Consider the following 26,701-nt stretch of genomic DNA (forward strand, 5'->3'; position numbering starts at 1 on the left):
AGGCACCTGGTTAAATAGAGATAAAGGTGAACACATTTAAGAATAGAGCGGTGAGCAGTGACCCCTGCCCCCCCCCCCCTCTCTCTCTCTATCTCTCACCCTGTGTCTCTCCTGTCTCTCCCCTTGTGGGCACTTTTGGGGGGGTGCACCTTCAGGGGTTCCCAATCCCTGCCACGCAGGCGACCAGCAAGCCCCAGGATTTTAATCCAGCATGCGTCCCCCGAAGACGACAGGTACCACTCCCCCCCCCCACCTCCACTCTTACCCCCCACCCCAACAGCCTCAGAGAGCCCGCCTTCGACCGCTCGCCCCCCCCCCCCCCCACCCCGCCTCTCTCGCCCGCCGCTGCTTGTAGCTTAGCCGTCTGTGACTCAGTCCGTGTATAGCTTTTAGAGAGCACTCTAAAAACCTGAAGGGGGGGGGGCGTCCGTCCTGCTCCAAGCACCATTTTTACTTGTCTTCTCCGCTCAGTAAAATAAACCATGGAGAGACGCTGCGGTTTCTCCTCTCTCTCCTGGACCTCCTTTCGCACCCCTTTTGCTTTTTAGAGTGTGGGCTAGCCGGCTAGCTGTAGGAGTAGAAACGTGCGCAGCAGCCCCGCCCCTTCCCCGAGCCCAGAAGCTCCGCCCCCCTCCTGCCTACCCTGCCCCCAGTTGCTGCTTCAGCTACATAAGAGTTCTGTTCGTCCTTAATCACTGTTGCCATGGCGATCAGTCTCAGTGTGCATCTGTGTTGGTGGTGGTGTGCTTGTGATATCGCTGTGCTTCGACAGTACATATGTTCCCTGTATGACTCTCTGTGTATCTGCTTTAATTGACCAAATGGTTAAAGCAAATGGTGAACAAGTGCATTTATACCACCAGCATTTGCGCCACCTCCAATGAATTCATTGTTTTATTTATTGTCCTGTCTACTTGTTGTGTCCATTTATATTTTCTATTATTCTACACAAAGTTGAATTACTCAAAGAGAATCTGAGGTACTGGCAGACCAGCCTATGAGGGGAGTCCTGTCAGTGAGGGTTCCTCAGATTGCTGATACATAAAATCATATTTATGCAAGATGCGTTACTTGAGCTGGTGAGCTGTTTGTTACGAGGAGTGCAGAATTCCCCCTGAGTTCATCGTGGCAGTGCCTTCCCTTCTTTCCTTTAATAAACTCCCTGCGTCTGTCTGCCATTTTATGGACATGCAGTTCCTTCACCTTCTTTTGTGCCTGCTTATTGAATGCTGCTTCATTTTTCTGTTTCATGTCTATATTTTTTCTTGTATGTGTTTGTGTGTGTGTCTGTGTGAGAGTGTGTGTGTGCGTACATGTGTGCGTGAGTGTGTGTGTGCCTGCATGCGAGCGTGAGTGTGTGTGTGTGCGTGAGTGTGTGAGTGTGTGTGTGTGCTGCTGAGTGTGTTGTGCTGCGTTGTGGTTGGTTGCGTGAGTGGTGTGTGCCTGCATGTAGCGGAGTGTGTGCTGATGCTGTGCGTGCTTGTGTATGCGTGCATGTGTGTGTGTGTGATTTTTTTCTGTTTTTATTTTCTGTTGTTTCCTTTTTCCATTGCACTGGGCCTGGTCTTCAGACTGCAGCCCACCTCTATATTAAGGGGAAGCAGAGGAAAGCCACTGCCTCTGCAGCCGCTGGGTCAGATGCCCTTTGGGGGATTCTGCCCGGGCTCAGACCAACTGGACAGGTTGTGAACCAGGACTAAATGGGAGCTCCCCCCCCCCTCCCCACAAACTGCTGTCTGACTTTCTCTTTCCCTGATCACTTCCTGTGATCCGGAAAACCACTTCCTGTGTCCTTTCCCCTATCACTTACTGTGTCCTCTCCAATCACTTCCTGTGACCTGTCCAATCATGTTGTGTGTCCTCTCGCCCATCACTTCCTTTGTCCTCTCCAGTCACTTCCTGTGGCCTATCCAATCGCTTCCTGATTATCCACGTAATTTCTGTTTGTGAAGTTTTGCTTTAGCGTCTGTCATCCCCGTCCTGTGCCATTTCATAAAGGTGCACCGCACAGTGCGTCCACAGACCAGGCTTCTTATTCAAGCATACTGCACCGTTGTGTTCTGCACTGATTGTCCCATTGCTCACGCCGTCTTCCTTCCTGCTGAGGACGAGTGCTTGTGATTGGTGGGTTTTGAAGACGTGTCCATGCCCTGTGTTCTACTGTGCCCCGACTGATTTGTAGTCTGTTGTGTATTTTTGTTTTTTTTATTTGGACCCTGTGGAACCTGTAATAGTTCTGTACAGAGGGTTCATTTTGATGGTGTTCTGGACTTATCCTTTTTCGGTTCTGTTAAAGTCTTTATAGTCTTTGGTACATTTCTGCACTGAAGTAACGCTACAGTGGGTAAATGGTAGAATGTAAAGTGAGGCCACCTTGTGCGTCATCTCTTTTAAACACTATTGGGCTTTCTAATGTCTAACATCTCTCACTTGCGCCCCCTCTCCCTCTTGCTTTCGCTGTCTGTCTGTCGCAGAGCACATGCACATAGAAGCCCCTCCCACTCCCCTCCCACGGGGACCCCCTCATCAGGCCGCAGGGGGAGGCAGCTGCCGCAGGTCCCCCTGAAAAGCAGCAGCATAGAGCAAGGTTTGGTGTGTGTGTGTGTGTGTGTGTGTGAGTGTGTGTGTATGAGAGAGAGAGAGAGAGAGAGAGACTGTGTGTGTGTGGCTGTGTGTGTGTGTGAAATTGTGTTTGTGTGTGTGTACGTGTGTGTGTGTGTGTGTGTGGTGATGTGTGTGTGTATAAGAGAAGCACGGTGTGGGGCTGGTTGTGGTGCAATTGTGTTTGTGGTGTTTGTACGTGTGTCTGTGTATGTGTGTGTAAATTGTTTTGTGTGTTGTGGTTTTGTGATGGTGTGTTGAGATTGAAAGAGAAGAAAGTGGGTGTTGCATGTGTGTGTGTGTGTGAAATTGTGTTTGTGTGTGTGTGTGTGTGTGTGTGTGTGTGTGAGTATGAAACGGTGTGTGTGAGTGTAATAAAGTGTGTCCCCGCACCGGTGCTGACGCTGGTCTGATAGGCACTTATTCGCTGGGAGCAGAGGGACTGAGTGAGCTGCAGTGTCAGCTCCTGTGAATAATATCAGACGTTTAAATTGCATTATTGTGTCGTCTGGCTGAGACCCTTTTCTCTGCTCGCATAATCCTGCGCATCGGCACAGTTGGCGGATTTTTGTCAAATTGGCGGAAACAGCAAAGCCCTGGGCAGCCGACTGAAAAATGGGACACACAGGAAGTGACACACAGGAAGTGACACGCGTCAGCTGCGTTCAGAACTCTGGACTGACGCACTTGCTACGCAGGCCGAGGAGAAAAGGGGAGCAGAGAGAGTTTCCCCGAGAACACGGTGACACTGCCTGAATTAAAGTGTTTTCCATTTTCTCTCGGCTCTTCAGCCCACTTCCTTAAATCCAGTGATTAACGAGTTCCATCGATTTCAGGATATCAAAATTAATTTCCTGCCGCTTAGCCATTTCATTGCAAGTAAAAACAACCAAAATATATTTTTTAAAATTCAAGCCTGGCACTGGCATGTTGACCGTAAATTTTATTATAAAAAATACGCTATTGTGATTCTCATTTTTCATTCTCTGTGAAAAGCAGTGGGACAGGTGATTCTTTGTTTAATGTTATTAAAAATAAATGAGTGTTAGGAAACCTGAAGGAATGCCGAATGGCTTTCATCACCATCTCAGTGGTGTAATACTCCCAGCCCAGCCCTCACTCCTAGTACCCTTCTGTTATGATCTGTGTGTGTCTGTGTGTATAGGAGTGTGTTTGTGCATGGGTGTGTGTGTATATAGATGTGTGTGTGTGTGCGTGCAGTGCTTTTGTGCGTTTGTGTGTGGTGTGTGTGTGTATAGGTGTGTGTGTTTGTGTGTGTGTGTGTATGTGTGGTATGTGTGTGTGTGTTGGTGTGTGTGTGTGTTGTGTGTGTGTGTGTTGGGTGTGTTGTATGTGTGTGTATTGTGTGTGTGTGTGTATAGAGGTGTGTGTGTGGTGTGTGTGTGTGTGTGTGTGTGTGGTGTGTGATAGAGGTGTGTGTGTGTGTGTGTGTAGAGGTGTGTGTGTGTGTGTGTGTGTGTGTGTGTAGAGTGTGTGTGTGTGTGGTGTGTGTGTGTAGTTTGTGTGTGTGTGTGTGTGTGTGTGTATAGAGGTGTGTGTGTGTGTGTGTGTGTGTGTGTGTTAGGTGTGTGTGTGTGTGTGTGTATAGAGGTGTGTGTGTGTGTGTGTGTGTGTGTGTGTGTGTGTGTGTGTGTGTGTGTATAGAGGTGTGTGTGTGTGTGTGTGTGTGTGTGTGTATAGAGGTGTGTGTGTGTGTGTGTGTGTGTATAGAGTGTGTGTGTGTGTGTGTGTGTGTATAGAGGGTGTGTGTGTGTGTGTGTGTAGAGGTGTGTGTGTGTGTGTGTGTGTGTGTGTGTGTGTAGAGGTGTGTGTGTTAGAGGTGTGTGTGTGTGTGTGTGTGTTATAGAGGTGTGTATAGGTGTGTGTGTGTGTGTGTGTGTGTGTATAGAGGTGTGTGTTGTGTGTGTGTATAGAGGTGTGTGTGTGTGTGTGTGTGTATAGAGGTGTGTGTGTGTGTGTGTGTGTGTGTGTGTGTGTAGAGGTGTGTGTGTGTGTGTGTATAGAGGTGTGTGTGTGTGTGTGTGTGTGTGTGTAGAGGTGTGTGTGAGTGTGTGTATAGAGGTGTGTGTGTGTTTCTCACCCTTCACTCTGTGCTCCAGCCCTAGCAGTGGAGGAGCGAGCTCGTCAGCTGCAGATGAAGGTTCACTCCTACAGGACCTCCACCGCCTCCAGCTCCAGCCAGGACCTGGAGCTGGAGCTCAAGACCAAGCGTGAGGTGAGCCCCCCACCCCCCATACTCCCCGCTCTCTCCCCCCCTCTCCAGTCCTCCCCCTCTTTTCACTCCCCCCCACCCCTATTGATCCCCCCATGCTCCGCCCCACCCCTCTCCACTCCCAACCCCTCTCCCCTCTTTCCACCCCCCACCCTCTCATTCTCTCTCCCTCTCCCTTCAGCTCTACAAGGAGCAGAGGAGGAGCTCTGACAACATGTCCGCCAAGTCCTCCGACAGTGACATCAGCGATGTGTCGGCCATGTCGATACAGTCGGAGAGGCCCAGGGGACGCATCAGGTGAGCCCGCACTTCAGAATCTCTCCACCGGGGGGCAGACCTGAGAAATGGCCCAGTGTAGCTCTTTGAGCTATGATCTGTCTCCCGTCGTCTGTTGTTCAGGCGTCGTTGGCTGCTTTTGTAGGATACAACACGGCTTTCTCAGCCGTTTTAAAACTCTATGCTAGCTGTTCTGTCTTGTGTTCCATTTATCATTTTGTCATATTGCTTCTTCAGTTTTGTTTTGTTGGTGTAAATGTTGTTTCCAGTTTTTTAAGTTAAGATTCTACATGGCTGAGATTTGTTTTTCCCACAGACACAAAAATAGCAATAATGCATTTTATCTGAGAAGTGCTATTATGAAGCTTTTCTGTTTTTGCTTTTTTTTGTCCTTGCACCGCTGTTTCTTTTTGCCTTTTCACAACTCTGCCTTATCTGTCGTTTCTTTTCCATGACAACGCTCTGCATGTTAACCCTTGCATGCTCGGATGGGATGGGGTGGGGGTGGGGGTCGTCCGCGGCCGAACGCAAAAAAAAGGTCCAAGTCCTTAGAGAGCTGCAATGGGGAGGAGGAGGTGAAAGAGAGGAAAGAGAGGAGGATATCGTGGGGGCTGAGTTGCACGGAGGAGAGGAGGAGCGAGGGAGAGAGTCGCCTCTCTGAAGAGCTGAAGAGGAGGCGGCACACCGTGGGGGACGTCAGGTAAAGGTCGCCCCCTGGTGGAGTGGAGGTCCGACCTGGGACACGCCTCGGCCAGAGAGCTGTCAGGTGGCGGGGGCGTGTCCTGATTGGCACCTCACACCCTGGCCCCGCCCACTCTGGTCCAGTTAGCCAATCCTCCACCTCCCTCCCTAGCACTGCGTCCCAGTCCTCCCTCATTTCCCTTCCTCCTCCTCCTCCCTTCTCGGTCACATGCTGAGGCTGGTCTGGGTATGCTATGAAGAATTCTGTTCCAAATTTTTTGTGAAAAGCACTGTACTAATAAAATTTGATTGAATGATTATCAAATACGTGTTGAGCAACGGTAAAAGCCAGTGCACCCTGTGCTTCTTCTGAACCAGGGCTGGAGACCCCTGGCCTTCATGGTTGACCATGGTTGTTGAATAATCTCCCTCACGTCCATATCGAATTGAAGTTGCTTGCAGTTTGAAGTTTGTTGAGAAAAGACTGAACTGATTTGATTTGGTGGAAGGTTTCCTCCTGCTGCCACTGTGATATTTGTGGGACTTCTAGTCAGTTATGGTAAATTTATACAGGTTGCACCAAAATATATTTCAAGAAATACCTGAAAATGCAGACTTCCATGCGTCTACCTGGCAGGTTTTCATGTTCTCCTCCATATAAAAGTGTGCACAGAAGATCAGCTCAGCGTGTCCACCTCCTACCGGGAAAAGGAATCGGGGTGTCTGTGGTGTCTGTGGATAGGCTGTGTGCTGGAGCTCTAACCTTTTAAGGCGCAAGATCGCGAATTGGTGATTAGAATGCTCTTAACTGGACACTCCAGTGCCGGTGTAACACGTCACGACTGAATGCAATGGAGTTCTAGAACACCGACTTGGGATGTTTCAAGAACATTCCGGAACACCTTTTCAAAGGGTCGATCCTGCTGCGGTATATGACCATCTGCTTCCTCCTGCTGGTTCAGCTGTCCGTCACTTCCTCCACCTGTCTGTCACCTCCTCCACCTGTCTGTCACTTCCTCCACCTGTCTGTCACTTCCTCCACCTGTCTGTCACTTCCTCCACCTGTCTGTCATTTCCCCCTGTCAAGCGTTTCTCCACGCATGCTGCACCACTACCCTGAAACATGCTTAGCGCCTTTGCTTTGTTTTGTTAGAAGATTTGGATGCAAGTTCCTTTACTTTCTGCATGACCCCGTTTTATTTATTAGTTTCCCCTCTCTCTGCCTGTACGTGTGTCCTGTGTGTGTCACCTGTGTGTGTGTGCATGTGTGTGCGTGTGTGTGCATGTGTGTGTCATCTGTGTGTACATGTGTGTGTGTGTATGTGTCTGTGCGTGTGTGTGTGTGTGTGTGTGTGTGTGTGTGTGTGTGTGTGTGTGTGTGTGTGTTGTGTATGGTCGTGTGTGTGTATGTTGTGTATGTGTTGCTGTCTGTGTGCTGTGTGTGTGTGTGTGTGTGTGTGTGTGTGTGTGTGTGTGTGTGTGTGTGTGTGTGTGTGTGTGTGTGTGTGTGTGTGTGTGTGTCACTGTGTGTGTGTGCATGTGTGTGTGTGTCATGTGTGTGTCATCTGTGTCATGTTGTGTGTATGTGTCTGTCGCTGGTGTGTGTGTGTGTGTGTTGTGTGTGTGTGTGTGTGTGTGTGTGTGTGTGTGTGGTGTGTGTGTGTGTGTGTGGTGTGGTAGGGTGGTCACCTGTGTGTGTGTGCATGTGTGCGTGTGTGCATGTGTGGTATCGTTGTACATGTGTGTGTGTATGTGTGTGTGCGTGTGTGAGTGAATGTGTGTGTGTATGTATGTGTGTGTGTGTGTGTGTGTGTGTGTGTGTGTGTGTTGTGTGATGTGTGTGTGTGTCTGTGTGTGTACTGTGTGAGTGTGTGTGTGTGTGTAGTATGTGTGTTTGTGTGAGTGTGTGTGTGTGGTGTGTGTCCCAGCTCACCCCTGGCATGTCTCCTCCTGTGCTCCCGCTGCATGGACCCCCAGCCTGACGTGGACCGCCCCCCCGCCCCGGCCCCCGTGAGCCGGCCCTCTCTCACGCCCCTCCAGGGTTCGGAGGAGCCCCGGTCCCTCCCCCTCCCCTGCCCCGACACGGCGCGGGACGGCTGGGGCGGCGGGACGCTGAGGGAGGGGGGCGGGGGCACGGACACGCTGAGCGTGGTCAGTCTGTCCTGCGGCACGCTGACCGATTCGGAGCGGACGGACACGCGGCAGCTGATCCGCAGGCCCCAGAGACGGCTCGGGGCGCTGCGCACGCTGTGCCCCTGCCTCCTCCCTTACCTGCGGAGGCTCCGCGCGGGCCGCTCCACAGCACGCTAGCATGTTAGCGCCCGAGCACTCCCAGCAAGACAGCTCGTTAGCACACTAAATAACCCCCAGCAAAACAGCTCACTAGTACGCTAAAGAACTCACCGCAAAACAGCTCGCTAGCACGTTAGCGCGCCCGAGCACTCCCAGGAAGACAGCTCGTTAGCACGCTAAAGAACCCCCAGCAAGACAGCTCGCTAGTACACTAAAGAACTCACCGCAAAACAGCACGCTAGCACGTTAGCGCGCCCGAGCACTCCCAGCAAGACAGCTCGTTAGCACGCTAAAGAACCCCCAGCAAAACAGCTCGCTAGCATGTTAGCATGCTAAGGAACCCCCAGCAAGACAGCTCGCTAGCATGTTAGCGCGAGACCCCAGCAGACAGCTCGTTAGCACACTAAATAACCCCCAGCAAAACAGCTCACTAGTACGCTAAAGAACTCACCGCAAAACAGCTCGCTAGCACGTTAGCATGCTAAGGAACCCCCTGCAAGACAGCTCGCTAGCATGTTAGCATGCTAAAGAACCCCCAGCAAAACAGCTCACTAGCACGTTAGCATGCTAAAGAACCCCCAGCGAGACAGCTCGCTAGCACGCTAAAGAACCCCCAGCAAAACAGCTCACTAGCACGTTAGCATGCTAAAGAACCCCCCCGCAGCACAGCTCACTAGTGCGCTAAAGAACCCCTCGCAAAACAGCTCGCTAGCACGTTAGCACGCTCGAGAACCCCCAGCAAAGCAGCAGGAAGTTATAGCATGCAGTCATATGAGTCATAAGCAAAAGGGCTACGATACAGTCGCACTGCTGAAAAGGTTCCTTCTAAAATGAGCGGGATGTTAGTCTGATCATTATTTGCTTCAGGTCATGAGTGCAAATCATGTTGTTGAGAGACACAGAAAGAGGGAGATCAGAGCAGGGAGAGCAACAGTCAGCTCGGCTGCCCTGTTGCTTCTAACATAAAGCCTGACACGGTTCAAACATACAAACTCACTCCAGCAGAGAGGAAGAGAGAGAGGTAAATATAGAGAGAGGTAGAAAGAGAATGAGAGAGAAAGAGAGAGGTAGGGAGGTAGAGTGAGAGAGAGAGTGAGAGGTAGAGAGAGAGTGTTAGAAAGAGAGAGAGAGAGGTAGAGAGAGAGTGTTAGAAAGAGAGAGACGGAGGTAGAGAGAGAGAGGTATACACGGCAGCAGCTCTCTCTGGCTGAAACTCTGGGAGCCTGTCAATCATCCTCTGACGGCAGTGAGCATTGTGGGTAAACCTCCTCTTGAGAGTTTCCCTCAGAGCAAACGTCTGATTTTATAGCGATTCTGGCTTGTGTGCTCAGCTTGTCTGCTTAAATTATGGATGGACTAGATTTGGCTTGGACCGGTACAGCAGTGTTGTAGGTGTAGTAGTTGTAGTATGTTAAAAAAAAATGAAAAAAACTGCTCTGTTTAGATTCCTCCATATCTGCTTTTGCTAAACATCATTATCATTGTTTTACTGCTCTATCAACTCATTAAAAACAATCCGTATACATCCTCTACCTGTATTTGATGTGTTCCTTTTATTTATTTATATTTATGTTTATGTTGTGCCGTGCATTGTTTTATAGAGCCATTGTTGTGATTTCTGTTTATATTACCATAATTTCAGCACATCCTCTCTCTGTCTTTAAAATGAAATTGACACCGAAGCCGTTAAGTAGAACCTGGATAACATCAACATTTTAGTGTAATCTCAGCATGTGTTAATGTGTGAATGATGAGTAGCTTAAGGGTAAATGTGTGGGATTAATGTCCAGTGGGTGAATTAATATGCAGAGATCCCTGGGGGTGGGTGGAGCTTCCCAGGCTGAGAGGTCCAGAGTGTGTGTGACCGTATGTGTGTGTGTGTGTGTCTGTGTGCGCGTGCGTGTGCATGCACTGTGTGTGTGTACATGCTGTGTGTGTGTGTGTGTGTGCATGTGCTCTGTGTGTGTGTGTGTGTGTGTGTGTGTGTGCACGTGCTCTGTGTGTGTGTGTGTGTGTGTCCGTGGGGGAAGGCCCTTGCATCCGCACTTTTAGAGACAGAGGAGCGCTCTGTTATTCTCACAGAAACCGGTCCATCGCAGAGCAGAGCAGCAGGTACGAATAAACTCATCGTTTCTTATCCTCCTCTTTCCCACATTACATCACGTCTTCCTCTTCCTCCTCCCCTGCTCCTCATAATCATCCTCTCCCTCTACTGCTCATCATCATCATCATCCTCTCTCATCCTCCCCCCTCTCTGCCCCCCCGCCCCGCCCCCCAGCAGGCAGATGCGCGCGTGTGGGCGGAGCATGCTGAAGAGCACGAGCGTGAGCGGGGAGATCTACTCACGCGAGCGCACGGACGGCAGCCAATCGGACACGGCGCTGGGCTCGCTGGGCTCCGGCGGGAAGAAGCGCCGCTCCAGCCTCAGCGCCCGCGTGGTCGCCATGGTGGGGTCCCGCCGCAGCCGCAGCACGTCCCAGCTCAGCCAGACGGGTGCGTCCCCGCCGCCCACACCCCCCCAAAACCCAATGAGATCCCCCCTCCCACACGAGCCACCCTCCCCAATGAGCACGTCCCAGCTCAGCCAGACGGGTGCGTCCCGCCCCCACACCCCCAAAACCCAATGAGATCCCCCCCTCCCCACACGAGCCACCCCTCCCAATGAGCACGTCCCAGCACAGCCAGACGGGTGCGACACCGCCCCCCCCACCCCCAAATCAGCCTGCTAGCCTTCCCACGGGAGCCCTGCTCTACCACTGATCCCTCTCTGCTACTCGCCCCCCGTCCTACAGACGCACACAGAGTTTATAAGGTCCAGAGGTGGAAAGAACCTGCCACAAAGGTCTTCCTCAGGGTGGGGGTCATCCCCATTTCAATCCGGTCAATTCGGGAAATTCATTTTTTTTTAAATTCCCATGTATTGTCCTACAGAGATTTTTCAATGATTTTCCTCGCCTTGGAAATAACATGAAGTCCTGAGGGTCACTTATGTGGGGCTTTGTGTTCCTGTAGAATAAAAAGAAGCAGCTAAATGAAAGACCTGACTTGATGTTTGTTCTTAAATTAATTATAGAAATCCCAGAGTCTGCTAATTAACTTAACTTGACAAGCACCGCAAGCCTTCCAACTGCATACTGTCATACGGGCATTGCTTTTTAATATCCAACACACTTTCTGTGTTACTAAATCCATGTTACTTTCAACACGTTTTGTGTCAAAGTTGCTGCATTTGTGTTGAAAATGTACAATTTATGCGTTACTAAGGGGTGTCTTTGTAACACAGACTGCGATGAAGGTAACAACACAAGATGTGTTGTCCTTAACTAGGCATGGACGGGTGTTAAAAAATGTTTGTTCTTAATACATCTGTTTTGGGGAGTGTGTGGATCCTACAGGAGTGTTGGGTAGTGGAAAGTGCTGTGTAAACTCATATAGTCCGACATATAAACACCCTCTCCTTTAAGCTGTCCTGCAAATGCTTTAGCATTTTCCTCAAACCCTGTGGCCCTTATATGGAGTTTATTGTGTTGTTCGTGTCCTAATAAAACCCCCCGTTTGACAGCTGAGACCAGTGAGGTGACAGGGATTTATGGGGTAACAGCTCTGCTGTGGGGTACGGGCCCGGAGCTGTGGGGAGATGTTCTCAGAGTTTACAAATTTAACGTTTCTTAGAAGAGAGAGAGGTTTGTATTTTTGAGAGATTTCTTGTCCCCGTTTCTGTTTGGTGTCTGTGTGGGGTATTGCTTTTTTGGCTTGGTCTCTAATTACAAACTGTGCGTAGCTGTTATTAAGTTCACACACAGAGGAATTAAATATGGAGGGGGGAAATGGTTGATCTGGTGCAATCTACAGTGCTATTTAAAAATAGTCCCACTACAGAACATTTTGTCTGATGTGAGAATAATTTTGAGTTGTACTTTGAAAAAAAAAAAAACAATCAAAATTTCCTGTAATGTTTCTCATAAAATAAGGTGAAAATGAATGTTTTGCAAAGTATTCTCATAATGTTTCTGTCTGATTCATTTCTCATAATGTGTAAAAAAAAAAATTATGATTATATCAAAATAGCAGGCCACTCTATTAGATATTGGCACAGACTAACTCCACAAGCATACGCCTGAGAACCTCAGTTTCCTCTTTAAAAAATATTTTTTATTTTAAAAAAAAGGACGTCACACTTTTAAGAATGCCCTTCTGGAGTGCCTAACACCACGCAGCTAGCTGTTCCGATTCGCAGTGGGGGGCCTGTATGTGAACACTAACCCGGTGAACTGTGTTCAGGGGTAACAGGGACCACAATCACTCAGACGGGACCCCGTATCCGGGCAGAACGGATAAGCTCAGTGTTTTGTTTTTAACCGGGGGGGCTTCTGGTCCGTTTGCCGTTGGCAGAAGCGGGCAATAAGAAGAACAAGGGCCAGATCCAGCGCAGCCAGGAGACGGGCATGGCCGTGGAGTACCCGCGAAACGCCGTGCCGCGCCAGGCCAGCCGCGAGTCCAACAACGGCAGCATGAACAGCTACAGCTCAGAGGGAAAGTGAGTACCTCTCTCTCTCTGTCTCACACACACACACATACACACACCCAGCATGAACAGCTACAGCTCAGAGGGAAAGTGAGTACCTCTCTCTCTCTGTCTCACACACACACATACACACACCCAGCATGAACAGCTACAGCTCAGAGGGAAAGTGAGTACCTCTCTCTCTCTCTCACCCACCCACACACATACACACACACCCACACCCAGCATGAACAGCTACAGCTCAGAGGGAAAGTGAGTATCTCTCTCTCTCTCACACACACACACACATACACACACACACACCCAGCATGAACAGCTACAACTCTGAAAGTTCATATCTCTCTCTCTCTCTCTCTCTCTCTCTCTGCCTGTCTGTGTCTTAACTTAGCTTAGGATATGAGATTAATATTGTTTATAAATCCATGAATAGTTTTAATTGTTTTATGACAAAATACTTGATTAATACATTTTAATGACTTAATCAATTTAGCTCTTGGCTCACAATCTTGATTCTAGCTGAATGCCCGGTATCCTCACTGGCCATTTAATCCTAACCAAATCTGTGTTCATCATTACCTCTCATAATGAAGAGAGAAAAATCGTCCTTAGAAAAGAAAGAAATGAAATCTAAACTAATTCCACAAATGGGCCAGTCACTCATACAGAAATTCAGACGATTTTTGTCGAAAATAAAATAAAATCCGCGCTGCGGATTCACGAGGTAATGAGGTGCCCCTCTGAGGTGATGTCGATTTCCCGGATCGAGTGGTTCACTCAGACGGCCCTCCTCCTCAACTGCTCGTCCCCCGACGGTCCCACGCCCCCCCCCTGTGAGTCTCCTGCCCTTCCAGAAACGGGGCCAGCAGCATCCTTAATCAGGCCACCGCTCTGATTGGACAGCCCTCCTGTCACTCACCGCTCCGCTTTAACGATGCGTGACGACGGACTGGGACCTCAGAACTTAGCGGTTCATGCTAATAAGACGCTAATTACCCGGAGAGGGACTATTAAATACTGCCGCGGTGCGTTCCAGCACAATGGCTGCCATCTCTGACCCAACATACCCGAAAGGATTAGGTCACGGAATCAGAGTTTTCTCCAGTGAGATCGTGTTCGACAAAATTAAAATTGAAAATGCTCGCCCTTTGTGGGGCTAATGTTAAATACTCTGTTAGTGGTCGGGGGGGGCCTGGGGTTTAAACTGGATTAAACCGTTAAATGTTTCTCATTGCCCGACTGCATGACAAAATGATTGCTGATGATCATGAAGGAATGCCATAGCAACAGTGTCATAGCAACAGGAATATCGTCCATTAATATGCTGATTGACCTGGACTCTCTTTTTTTCTCGCCCAGTCTCATCTTCTCAGGGGTTCGTCTGGGGGCGGACAGTCAGTTTAGCGACTTCCTGGATGGACTGGGCCCCGCTCAGCTGGTTGGCAGGCAAACCCTCGCCACGCCCGCCATCGGTAAGCAGAAGGCAGTGATGAGGCAAATGAGGTCACATGATCGCCATAATGGGTGGAGCTACAATGTGCTGTCAATCATAAATAGCTTCTTGGAACAAATCAAAAGGCATGGATCTCACATGAGAATGCAACAGTTGTATTGGAATCAGCCTCCTGACTACTGTGTCCTCAAAGTATGGACTGTCTACTAAGCATAATGTGTACTGTATAGTCTACTAAGCATAATGTGTACTGTATAGTCTACTAAGCATAAGGTGTACTGTATAGTCTACTAAGCATAATGTGTACTGTATAGTCTACTAAGCATAAGGTGTACTGTATAGTGCATATTTTTAGTACACAATGGGCCGTACTTGAAAACTGTCCTCTATATTTTCCAACGGTACTGTGGATGACCACGCTCACCTGCCTGTTGTTGTCGCTAGAAGAAAATGTCAGCGAAGCTGCTTCTCATTTTTAAAGCAAAGCTGCACATATTTATGGGACCAAAACGGTTGTTTACTTCATAATTAATGATCTCATTGAACCTCGCTGTCCCATCGCTGGGAGAAGGCCATCTTCCTCAACTCCTGTATTGGTGTTTTTTTGTTTTTTTTCTTAATGCATCACAGCTTGTCTTCTGGCTTCTCAGCTTCTCTCTCTACCCAATGTTTTGCTCGACAGCCAAAATAAATACATAGCCAGTAGCCAATAGCGCTGAAGATAGCACTTTGATGTCTCTGCTGTTGTTGAATTTCATTAAAGCATAGAGCGAGTAAACATAATGACCTTTTTGAGCGATGATTATGCAGACCGCTCAGCATGTTCTCCCCGCCTAATTTCCTGTTGCAACAACCCCCGTCAATAAGACCTGCAGTGGCTAACGGGAAATATTACCCCACTGGTGCTTTAATTTCAGGTACAAGGGTAAAGATTAGGTATAAATTCAAGGTTATTGCTAGTTCATCTATTAAAGAGAGCTCATGCTGATTGGTCTATTAAGGATTAAAATATTATTCATATTTTTGGTAGGCAGATACCACACTAAAACCTTGTAATTAAATCTTAACTAAGTCTACGTCCCCTTTTTATGTTATTTCCAGGGGGGAAAAAAAAAAAACATTTACACAATATCTTAGAAGACAGAGTCCCTTCCATTTCAATTGAAATTCATTTTAATTAATTGAAAAATCTGTGTAGAACAATATTGGCATTTTTTAAGCATACGCTTACTGTGTGAACTGGACTTAAATGTGTTCATGGCTATGAGTAACAGTTACACAGTGAGTACTGCACCTTATCGGACCTGTGTTTTGTAGTTGTTCCAGTGACCTTCGGTATGCACTTATTGTACACTGCCTGGCCTAAGAAAAAGTCACACACTCTAATATTTCGTTGGACCGCCTTTAGCTTTGATTATGGCACGCGTTCATCGTGGCATTGTTTCGACAACCTAATGCAACATCACAACATTTATTTCCGTCCCGAATTGCATTATCTTGTATTGACGACGGGAGAGCCGAACCACTCCGTAAAGTCTTCTCCAGCACATCCCAAAGACTTTCAATGGGGTTAAGGTCAGGACTCTGTGGTGGCCAATTCATGTGTGAAAATGATTCCTCATGCTCCCAGAACCACTCCTTCACAATTTGAGCCCGATGAATCTTGGCATTGTCATCCTGGAATATGTCCGTGCCGTCAGGGAAGAAAAAATCCATTGATGGGATAACCTGGTCATTCAGTACATTCAGGTACTCAGCTGACTTCATTTTATTGCCGCGTAACGTTGCTAAGCCTAGACCTGACCAATTGAAGCAACCCCAGATCATAACACTGCCTCCAGAGGCTTGTACAGTGGACACTGTCCAAAAAAATCCAAACGGCAACTTTTTTTGGCCAGGCAGTGTGTCACTGTGGATAAAAGCGTCTGCCAAATAAATCTAATGTGATGTAATGAAATGTGGCTAATCTTGGTAGCTGCTGTCCTCGCTGTGTCCCACCTCGTTTTTTCTCCCCCTCTCCTGTGCAGGAGACATTCAGATCGGAATGATGGACAAGAAAGGACAGCTGGAGGTGGAGGTGATCAGAGCCCGTGGCCTCATACAGAAACCCGGGTCCAAATCCCTCCCCGGTGAGAGATTTTGTGCGTCGGATACCTCCAATACACAGCACATCAGCTGTCATTGTGGCTATTAACAGCTGGAGAGCTCTGTGCCTTTTTGCCGCTTAAAATGTTCAGTGCTGACACAGTGATGCCGTAATCGCTGGAAGAGCCCAGTGCGTCGAGTCTGTGCTCAGTGTTAACCCTTTCGAAGAGTAGGTTCTTTGTGGAGTTTTGGAAGTCAAGTGTTCTAGAACCCCACCGCTTTCAGTGTGGCCCAAGTTCTTTGTTGTGCAGTAACTTAGCCAAGATGTGATTTACTTGGCATTTTTGTATTTATTCATTTTGAGATGGACAGCCTCAGGTGAGTTCTGTACTGTCTGAAAAAAAAAATATAATAAATAAAAAATAGTTAGTATATATTTTATATAAGGTCTCAGGGGGAACCAGCTATACGCTTTTGTTTTTTCCTGTTTACCTCCCATGACTGTAGCTAGCCATTATGTAACAGGACCAAGGGGCGAAATTATGAGCACACAAAGGAGGACGTCATAATTAGACCTGTCCTTCGGCGCTCTGAGTCAATGTTGTGCGGATTTCCAGCTGAACTTTTCACGGTCTGGTGATGCTTTGGTCTCAGAAGAGCCAGCAGTCCTCACGCCTCTGTCCTCATTTTTAATAAATGAAGCACAAAGGTATTGAGGCGAGGAACGGGAACAATCGATTTCTCTTTTTTTCCTGTTTGAGAACACTGTGTCTTTCTTTCTTTCTTTTCTTTCTCCAGCCCCGTATGTTAAGGTCTATTTGCTGGATAACGGAGCGTACGTAGCCAAAAAGAAAACAAAGATTGCACGAAAAACACTTGATCCCCTCTATCAGCAAGCGCTACTTTTTGAGGAGAGTCCACAGGGTAAAGTTCTGCAGGTAGGTCCCGCAGACCAGGTGGGTCGCTCCTGTCCTTCTCAGTCCACTGAAGCTAATTATTATTATACCCCCCGAAGTGGCTCGTATCTCAACCGCCATTTCTGTTTGTGTGCTCTCCCTCTTAGGTAATAGTCTGGGGAGACTACGGGCGAATGGACCACAAATGCTTCATGGGAGTTGCACAGATCCTATTGGAGGAGCTGGACCTATCGAGTACAGTGATTGGCTGGTACAAACTGTTTCCGCCCTCCTCGTTGGTGGATCCCACGTTAGCGTCTCTGACCCGACGCGCTTCCCAGTCATCGCTTGACAGTTCGTCGGGACCCCCCGGTGTTCGGTCCTAGTAGACTCGCGGGAGAACGAATTACTGGGGGGGGGGGTCGGGTGGGTTAGATAGAAAATAAATTTTAAAAACTTAGAGCAACAATCAGAAACAGACAGAATCACGATCAAAGCTTTGTTGGAGCCTGACAATCACTCCTGTAGCTTTCCTTGATTTTTAGTAGTTTTTTTTTCTCTCTCTTTTTAAAATTGTTTGTCATTCTTTTATTTCGTGTTCGTTATGTTTTTTATTTCTTCAAAATAATAATAATAAATAAATAAATAAATAAATAAAAAATAGGGCTGTCACAGAAAGCGAGTGAAAACTCTGATGAAGTGATAACACAGGGATGAGGTGATAACACAGGGATGAGGTGATAACACAGTGATGAGGTGATAAAACAGTTATGAGGTGATAACACAGTGATGAGGTGAAAACACAGGGATGAGGTGATAACACAGGGACCACAGGGTTTAAATGCTGAAAGCAGGCCGGTTTTTTAACCCGAACGGCAGCAGTGAGGGACCCGCGCTCGTTAAGCGGTCCTGTCGGACCCTGACCGTCCGGAGGTGTTCCGCGCCGGCGGCTGGGTGTGATGTTGCCGTGGCGATCCTCTCCTCGTGCGCGGGCGCCGCGGGGTCCGGCCCCGGGCCCCTACCCCTCGGCACAGAGCCCTTTCCAGTCTGTCCGTCACACGCCGCTCTTGTTTTTCCCCACTATCTTCTCTCTCACTCTCTCTCTCTCTCTGTTTATTGCACACTGGCGCTCACATTCGCATCATGAGAAAAAAAGAAAGAGTTTTTATGTTTTCTGATGTTTTGCATGGAATAAAAAAACAAAGAAGAAAAGGAGAAAAAAAAACTGAAATGAAAAAACAAAGCAATCTCTCTGCTACTGATGCTGGGGACTTTTTAGGAGAAGCAGCGTCACTTTAATTTTATTATTATTACTGTTGTTATTATTACTTTTATTTTGACAGTGAAACGCTTGCTTGTAGTGCCACTCACTCCGTTGCATCATGAACGTGTGGAATTCGAGCCTCTCTGTGTAGACAGACGTACATTCTTACCTCCTCTGAGGGGTCGACCAATAAAAGGGGTTTTAGCATAAGCCACTTTGAGCTGTCGCCATGGCGAGGGCCCGCGTGTCGCTGGGGACACTTCGGCCTGCCACGGAGAGAGCGTGATTAAAATAAAATGAAATAAAATAAAATATTCGGTTCAGTTTCACTGACTGTTTCAGGGGTGGAAACCCTGCACATGTTAGAGTTTTTATCAGACTTCTGTTTACATTATTTTGAGATTAACGCAAGCACAAGAGCTTGATTTTTTACTGCAAAAAGTTTAACTTTTTGAAAAAAAATGGTGAAAAAAAAGAAAAAAGTCAAATTAAGATTTGCTTCGTTTACGTCAGTTTCATTTCCTCTTTGCCTAGATTTGTGGGGGAAAAATAAACAAACAAACAAACAAAAAAAACTAGACAAAAAAAAAAGAAAACTAAATAAATCATTCAGAATTCCCTCATGCATTTTCTGTGAATGTGACAGTTAACCAATCAGACGGGCTGGGAGAAAGACAGTAGAACACAACCAATCACAGGCCTCCGTCTGTCCTCACAGTGAGAGGCAGCATGACTCTGGAACTGTTCCAAGCTGCATGCACATTTTGTAAAACAAAGCAGACACAAAAAAAAGAAGTTATTGAAATAGATATGTGTGTTAGTTCCACATACCGTAGGCCAGCTTGTATGTTGCATGTACTTGTACAGATTGCTCGTAATTAATATTAAAGAGATAACCAAGAAACAGAAGCCATTCATATCACGCGTGTAGACATTTGGTGCAGAACCAGTCCAGAACTTGTCCCTCACGCTGGTTGCCGAATGTCTCGAACATTTTTAAAACGTTCTTCTGTTGTATTTAATTTACCCTACGGAAGAAAGTGCTCTACTGCAGTACTAAGACAGCCCAAGCTTAGTACTCCTTTTGTTGAACATGTGTATGTACACTATAATTTACTCTTTTTTTTTTGGCTGGTACTAAGTAGAAAATATAAATGTGTAAATCGAAACAAACAATATATGGAGTATAAATGATTCTAAATTTACATAAGCGCATTTCATATACGCATGAAATGTGATTACAGAGACACACATACGCTCACAGGCACTCGACACACAGTATTTGTCAGAGACAACAGTGTGGATGAGTGACGCTTGTGAGAAATACCCAAGCAGATTGTTTAGGACCATAGACCACAGGGACTGCTGAGCTGGGCCTGGTCCATACTGGTGTACCTTGGGGGGAGTGGGCTTTAATGTTTTAGTCATACCAAGTAGCCCAGCTCAACACTGGGCGATGACACTCCAGTTCTAAAATAGATGTCAGATCACTACACCCCCCCCCCCCCCACCACCCCTCTTTCATCTGAACCTTCAGATCATGTCATGTAAACATGTTTAATAAAGTTCACTTCTCCCATCCCGTGAGGCTTATTTCTTTACTTTACTTTTTTGTCAGTATTCCTGAAAATAAAATATGAAGAAAAAAAATTAATTGATAAATGCTGATTGTTTACAATTTATGTGTTCCACTGAAACAAAAGAACGTATAAAAAGTATTCACTGCAACATTTCTTGTTTGTATAACAGATGTGGCTCAAATGATGTGTATGTTTTATATTAAAAGAGTTCATTTTTATTATTTACAAATAAAAGACTGTGTGGAAGAAAATTTATTTGTACTTTCCTAATCAATTACTGTTTTTTTTCTAATAAATAAACCTGAGGTTCCCAACCTTCGCCAATTAGTGAGGACTCACTCACAGTGGTGGTCTTAATACGCAATCACATGACCTTAAAATGTACTTGAATTTGCCTTGAGTATCCCCTTGTGAGAAAGCAATATTTTTCTTGGTTCTGCAAATCCTGAATATATATGTCTGTGGTAGCGATAGCCATCAAACAAAAGCAGCAGAGATCGCTCGGGCGCGGGGAACATGCGAATAGGGAGGTTTTCATTAGAGTACATAGAATAATAGAAGGGATGGGGAGATCCGATCCCTCGGGACTCGGTTCCTGACCCTCGCTAAGTATCAAGCATTGTTTTCCCGAACCCCACCTAGTGGACAGCCTCTGTACTACACCGTGATGCTCTATTCCCAATGTAAATAATGTATCCCAATGTGGCTTTATATGCTAAATATTTACATATGTAACCAATGCAGTGTATGCAACACACACACCCTACTGGATAGATGCAGTCGCTTACCCATGCGCACATGCAGGTCGAGTTGTGGGCGGAAGTCACATGACTTCAACTCCAGTGCCGCTCTCAAAGTTGGCGACTTGAATTGAAGATAGATAACCCGTGACCTGACTGCAGGGCCTAGCAGGACTCGAGGCGAGAGATGCATTTTAAACATTTACACAACCAGATCAAGCACAGATTCGATGACGGCTAATTTCCCTCAAAAGTTATTTCATTTTATCCGATTAAACCCAGTGTTATCCAAAAGCCAAGTAGCATGATTGGATTGTCGAGTTCAGAAAACAATCGAACATGCCACCGATTGCTTCAGTGACTACAAACCACCAGTTCGGACCTCCCTGCGGATGACAAGGTACTCATTGCCGAAACAAGTATGGCACAATCAACCATAAAATCATAAAAATGCTTTAACTGTAAACAATATTTTACTATATATATTATGTTGCGTCGGATTATTTTGCTAGATGATGCGATGGGAATTCGATAATCTGTCTAGGTTAAATGTTTAACCAGCAAACTAATGTTGACTAGATGGCCAGCAAAATTATTTTATCCATGCAACGCAATATAGACTTTGTTCGTTGTCTTGTATAGCGGAATTACTGCAATGGTTGCACAAAAATGAGGAAACTATTGAAAACAATGGAGAAGTATGCTTCTTTTCACCGGAAGGAGTTTCCTACTCATATAGGCCACAACAACCACACACGGCTCGCTCACATAACGGAAGTGCTTATTTGTTAGCACGTCTACTCTGATCAGTGAAAAAGCAACCTGGTCGGCCATGGGAAAAAGACTCGTGCTGGCGCCCACAGTCTGGTGCACACAACCCACCCAAACTCAGGAAACGGCATGCAGTTCTCCATTCAACAAGGGACAATCCTCCTTCAGTCGACCGCGAGCTGAGCTGCACGGCCAGTGCAGTGGAGGAGTACGCTTCACGCGCACCTCGTTAAGGTAGACCGCAGTTGCGCGAGTTTCCTTGCTACGTCAGCAATGAACTGTGTGTGCGAGGCAGGGACAGCCATGCAGTCACGCGCGTCCAAAAGGAAAGACGTCTGTCTTGTGACTGTACGACCGGCCTATTCAGGTGTTTATTAGTCCGCGTGTTTGTGGTCCTTACGGTTGCTGTGTTTGTATGCATTGCCCCCCCTCTGTGTGCAGTTTAGTTTTATTGGATGACAGAAAAACTCGGGTGATTTCTAAATAAATAAGTGAGAGTGAGTAAATGAACAAAGGATAATTTGCTATCTTTTTAAATTTTTAATTGTATTCCTGTTAGCCCTAGTGAAAATGATCACCCAAACATAATTTAAAATGTTATATGATAAATAATTAGGAATTGTAAATAATCTCAGGGATTTGTGATATGGTCCTATTCCTACAGTGCTGAAATGACCTAGAACCTCAGAATCCTATCAAAAAATGATCACTTAAACAAGGGCTTTTACTTTCTACCTTTGATTGACTTTCTGCCCTTGTTCACCACTGGTTGTTCTGGACAAACTTGACCAGAAGCTATTGTTTTTTTAGATGATCATCTCCCCAAGCCTGAAGTAAAAAAATAAAGTAAAATAAAAAGGAATCTGCTGTAATTTCTTGATGGCGCGCATGCAATGCTGGTGGCATGGATGACATTCTCCTGTAGCTGAGCAGCAGGATCCTGGAAACTTGTGCAGGAAATCTCCCACGCCTTGGCTGACTGGACCCTGTAGTCTTGATCTGCGATAGACAGAAAACACTGAATTTGCAGAAAGAAAAATTGAGTTATTAGAAGATGCTAATCTTTAGCTTCCAGGAAGTCTGCTTGGGGTAGATGGAAGAGATATGTATGATTAATAAACAAACAACTATCATTGAAATATAAACTAAACATCAAAATTCATGTTTTTTTTTTTACTCTCTCCAAACTTCATAGTTGCTTTAAAATTAATCTTGTCGAAAGAAATGCCATATCGTGCTCTTTTCTACGTCACTGCTGTGTTCAGTATTAGATACAGCTCGATAAAAATGACATTAATCAATATTCCTTTTCCTGCAAGTACTCTGTTCTGATGTGTTCATAAATCTAAGTGTAGCAATAGTATATATGCTTATACAATACGTCATATTTTGTATGTCTCTCACATGGATCCCTTTTTAACAGGGATGTAAAATACAGCAGCTTAAAGACTTCGCTGTAATTAGTGGTGTATGATTTGACTCACCCCAGCTGTGTGTGAGGAATATCTGTGATGCTGCGGAATTAGAATTGCAGTATAATTTCTGGATGTTTTTTTTTTTTTTTCCTGCTTGAAATTCATTAAATTAGGAGGTTGTTTATGCCCACTGCAAACTCTGAATATGTGATGTAAGTCTATAAAGAATACAATTTAAGGAAATGCCATAACAGCATGATTTGTCAGAAGTTTTTTTTTTTTTAATTAACTTTGAATTAATTGTGGATCTGATCTGTTTTTTTCCCCCTGTGGCATGCCCCCCATGTTGCCAGAACTAATTACTGTTTTTTGGAAAAGTGCTAATTGTTTTTATGCAGAGAAACAGCTTAACCAAGTGCTATGACCATTAAAATCATCAATCAAATGCAACTTTATTATATAGCACACTCAGTTCTGAAGACTGCAATGTAGAATATAAAGCCTTGTAAATAATTACTACACAAAAGTTCTATAAGCACTGAATTACAAGTTGCTCTTTCACTATTTGGAAGTTGTTCAGATAGATGCTGAACTGTTCCACATGATTTCGATTAACTTTTCTTAGCTACTTAATTTTTATTAGGCAGATAAAACAAGTGATAAAATTGTGTTTAAATAATTTCCTCTCGTAAAATCATTTGTTTCGGATGTATTGTAAAACACAGTTCTGTTTTATAATACATCTGGCCAGTTGCTGTCTCGAACACTCCCTTAAAACTATTCAATGTAAACATTGAAACAAGTAATTTGTGAGTTCAGTGGATGTTGTGTTTCCTGCATGTATCCACTAGAGGGCGTGTTTTTGTCAGTGGATGATGCATAGTATGCATTGGAGCTAATGTGCCCATCCTTTTCTCCTCAAACCTTTGCAGAGGGGATGGATCACTGTACTCCACTGGATGGACAGTTGAAGTGACCCCTGTTCAGCTCTCTCTGTCTTTCTCTACAATAACCTGAACACAGATAGACTATCAGCTGTTTCAGATAGGCCCTTCTTTAACTCTGAACTGAATATCTTAGACTGGATGTGGACATTTTTGCAATAAGTGTCCATAAAATTCTGGAATTATTGTAAAGCCACTATATAGCCTACCTTTAATATTTATTGTGAACTTAAAATAAAAGCTAGCCAGTTGGTCTTGATAGTTGTCATTAGTTTGTCCTACAGATATTCCAACAGCTCCCGACTTCAGTTGCTCTGTGAACATGTAGTGAACAAAGTAACTTACTTGCCGTCATGTTTCTTGTTTCTCAGTTCAGCAGGATGTGTGTTATTTTCATGTCGTCTCATTTGTGTAGTAAAAGTCAGCCGGTTTCCCTGTGTCATCAGAATTAAGCGCTTTCTCTTTTGCCCTCGGAAGCTGAGCGATTCCCCTTTCGCATTCAGACGCCTGCATCATGGGGCTAAGAGGGAACCCTGGAGAAACTAAAGGTGTTTGGTGAGAAGGGGGTGGGAGTTGCACATTCGAGCACAACGTGGAGCAGTCTGGACAGGAACCCGTGTCTGCAGTGTCCTCCTTCCTTACATTTGCAATGTAAAGTATTAAGGCTCTACATGCCAGGTTTTTATTCAGAGAACTGGGAGACCAGTGTAGGTATGTTGCAAAGATTTAATGTATCTCAAACTGGCAGGTTAAGCAGGTAGGGAGGGCTATTCCTTGAGAGACCAACCTAATTTTTTTAACGATCATGTACCGGTTAAAAGCAACAACAGCAAACTTCAAATACACATCTTTTACTTGCTCTGTAGAGAAGTGCAGAGACGGCAGAAGGACAAAAAACACACGACTGCACATTTAGTGGACAATGGCTGTGCAGTATACTGTGCTATGGTGGACTGCAGTGATGATGACATTCTCGGGTAGTAGTGGAGCGGTCTGGAAATGAGGGAAGCCAGCAATAACCCAACACGGCTGCTGATTGCAGTCCGTTAATAACCCAACACCTCTGCTGTTTGGAGTTTGGAGAAGACGTGTAGTGAAAGACTTGTATAAAATAAGTTCAAGTAAAAAAACAAAAAAATTTAATCAAAAGGGCATCAGGCACTTGGGGGTGGGTGGGGGGGGGGGTAGGGGGTGGGTGGTAGGGGTAGCCACCGCATCCACCCCCAGCAACCCTGTGTCATAGCATCACCCAGAGAGGGAATGTTTGTAATAGTAGAGAATTCCATATTGGACTTGTGGTGAAACTTGTAACATTTGAAAATCCAAACCGCAATAGACTGACTGATACAAGACATCATGGGAACAGCCTGTTCCTGAAGCCATTCGAACTAACGCAGACCGCACATTGAAGAGCTCCATACGGAGTTAGAGGTGAAAGCTATTAACGTTGTTGTTTGCGATTGGGATTTATCCGCGGTTATTTGTAATTTCAACATTCGTGCCCCTGACTGCACTCTTGGGCTGTTGACAAATACTGCTGCAAATAATTAACGCAGCAAATGATTAATGCCGTTGGCCTGAAGCCCTCTTGTATTGAGACAAATCGCTGATAGGCCAGAGTAAGACAGAAATCCATCTGGCAAAGTAGGTTTTCTCATTATTCCCGTGTGGCTGTGAAGCACGTGCGAGATACCGGCCCATCCCTATAGCAAATATTTACATGCGTGTGAAGAGACTCAGAGATGCGAGTGCTTGACTCCGCTGGGGCCGCTAATGCGTTATCGAAATTACATATGCGCTTTTACATATTCATGATAGAATCTTCTGGCGGGAAAAGAATGAGGAAAACCTGTTTTTCCAACGCCACAAAAAAGCCGACGCGGGCTGAAGGGAGCCGCGTCTTCAAACCGAAACCGCTGACCGCGCTTCACATGCAAATGCCGATGATTAGGCACGTGCGCACGCCGACTCGGTGAGCATTTCGGATGTCATTAACCTGTAAACACCGGCACCGCAATGTCATTTTGAGTAAAGTTGCTAATCGCCTGCCGCCAGGTTGTCATTGCCTCGTGCTGGTGACAGTTTGAGCGGATACATACACAAATAACCACTTTGACTGTTGTTTTGGTATGGAAATTATTCTCTGCGGGTCAGATGTCGGTCAGTGTTCAAGCGCTAAGAAAGTACCCAACCCTCTCACAATTGTAGACGACGTCCAATTATGGTGGATGGATCCTTTAACTGTAGGATATTTTTATGACTACACACATAATGCAATGGGGAGACGTGCCACATAAAGTTAAAATACGTTTTGAACTGAATATATCATGCAAATCAAAAATAATTCTTTTGAAAATTGTGTCCCACCGTTATGTCTTTGTTACTGGTAGCTAGGCTACACAAACGTTCTTTTGACTTCGTCAAAGTCAGTGGGCGCTGGATGAGGAGCACGATGACTTCAGTAAGATCAGTCATGTCTGCAATTCATCATGGTTTTATAAATTATCTTCTGACTTCATTGAGCCCAGTTTCTAAATGTGGATGATATTGCTTCATTTATATGGGGATAGTAAGTGTGATTTAAACAATGCTGGTGACATGGATATGAACGTTTAACAAACATTTACCAAAATTGTCAGACAGGACCCACAGTCTGACAATAAAAGGGGCCATTTTATTGAAATTTGTCATTTGCTTTGCTATCACTGGTGTTCCTTTTCCAAGTGACATTCAGTAGCACTAATGGCCATTTTGTAAACATTCAGTGACTTTTTAAAACTCTAACAGTATCAGCTCAATAATATTTGCCTATACTGTAATAGAATTAACTATTATTGATGCTGCCATTGGTGTTACTGTAGAGATAGCGTGTATTTTACAACTAGCACTATAGATGTATAAACTATAAGGAAAAATGTTAAATATGTAAATCCTTAAATCTGTAAATT

General features: G+C 45.7%; 1 protein-coding gene across 4 annotated transcripts in view; it reads left to right on the forward strand.

The window, feature by feature from the left end:
- Positions 1-18,946, forward strand: part of rims1b (regulating synaptic membrane exocytosis 1b) — a 92,472-nt gene extending 73,526 nt beyond the window's left edge. For 3 of the 4 annotated variants that reach the window (XM_064315826.1, XM_064315837.1, XM_064315847.1), the window contains 12 exons: positions 156-233; positions 1,572-1,682; positions 2,475-2,587; positions 4,722-4,837; positions 5,016-5,131; positions 5,649-5,810; positions 10,362-10,576; positions 12,476-12,620; positions 13,965-14,077; positions 16,086-16,187; positions 16,942-17,081; positions 17,207-18,946. In XM_064315826.1, coding sequence (XP_064171896.1) covers positions 156-233; positions 1,572-1,682; positions 2,475-2,587; positions 4,722-4,837; positions 5,016-5,131; positions 5,649-5,810; positions 10,362-10,576; positions 12,476-12,620; positions 13,965-14,077; positions 16,086-16,187; positions 16,942-17,081; positions 17,207-17,425 — 1,630 coding nt within the window. In that variant the 3' untranslated portion in view covers positions 17,426-18,946. Of the gene's footprint in view, positions 1-155; positions 234-1,571; positions 1,683-2,474; positions 2,588-4,721; positions 4,838-5,015; positions 5,132-5,648; positions 5,811-10,361; positions 10,577-10,655; positions 10,676-12,475; positions 12,621-13,964; positions 14,078-16,085; positions 16,188-16,941; positions 17,082-17,206 lie in introns of those variants that run through there. The other variant, XM_064315854.1, reaches the window with a different exon arrangement.
- The last annotated feature ends 7,755 nt before the right edge of the window (positions 18,947-26,701 follow it).

The sequence above is a fragment of the Anguilla rostrata genome, chromosome 2 (genome assembly GCF_018555375.3).
Source record: "Anguilla rostrata isolate EN2019 chromosome 2, ASM1855537v3, whole genome shotgun sequence".
Classification (NCBI taxonomy): domain Eukaryota; kingdom Metazoa; phylum Chordata; class Actinopteri; order Anguilliformes; family Anguillidae; genus Anguilla; species Anguilla rostrata.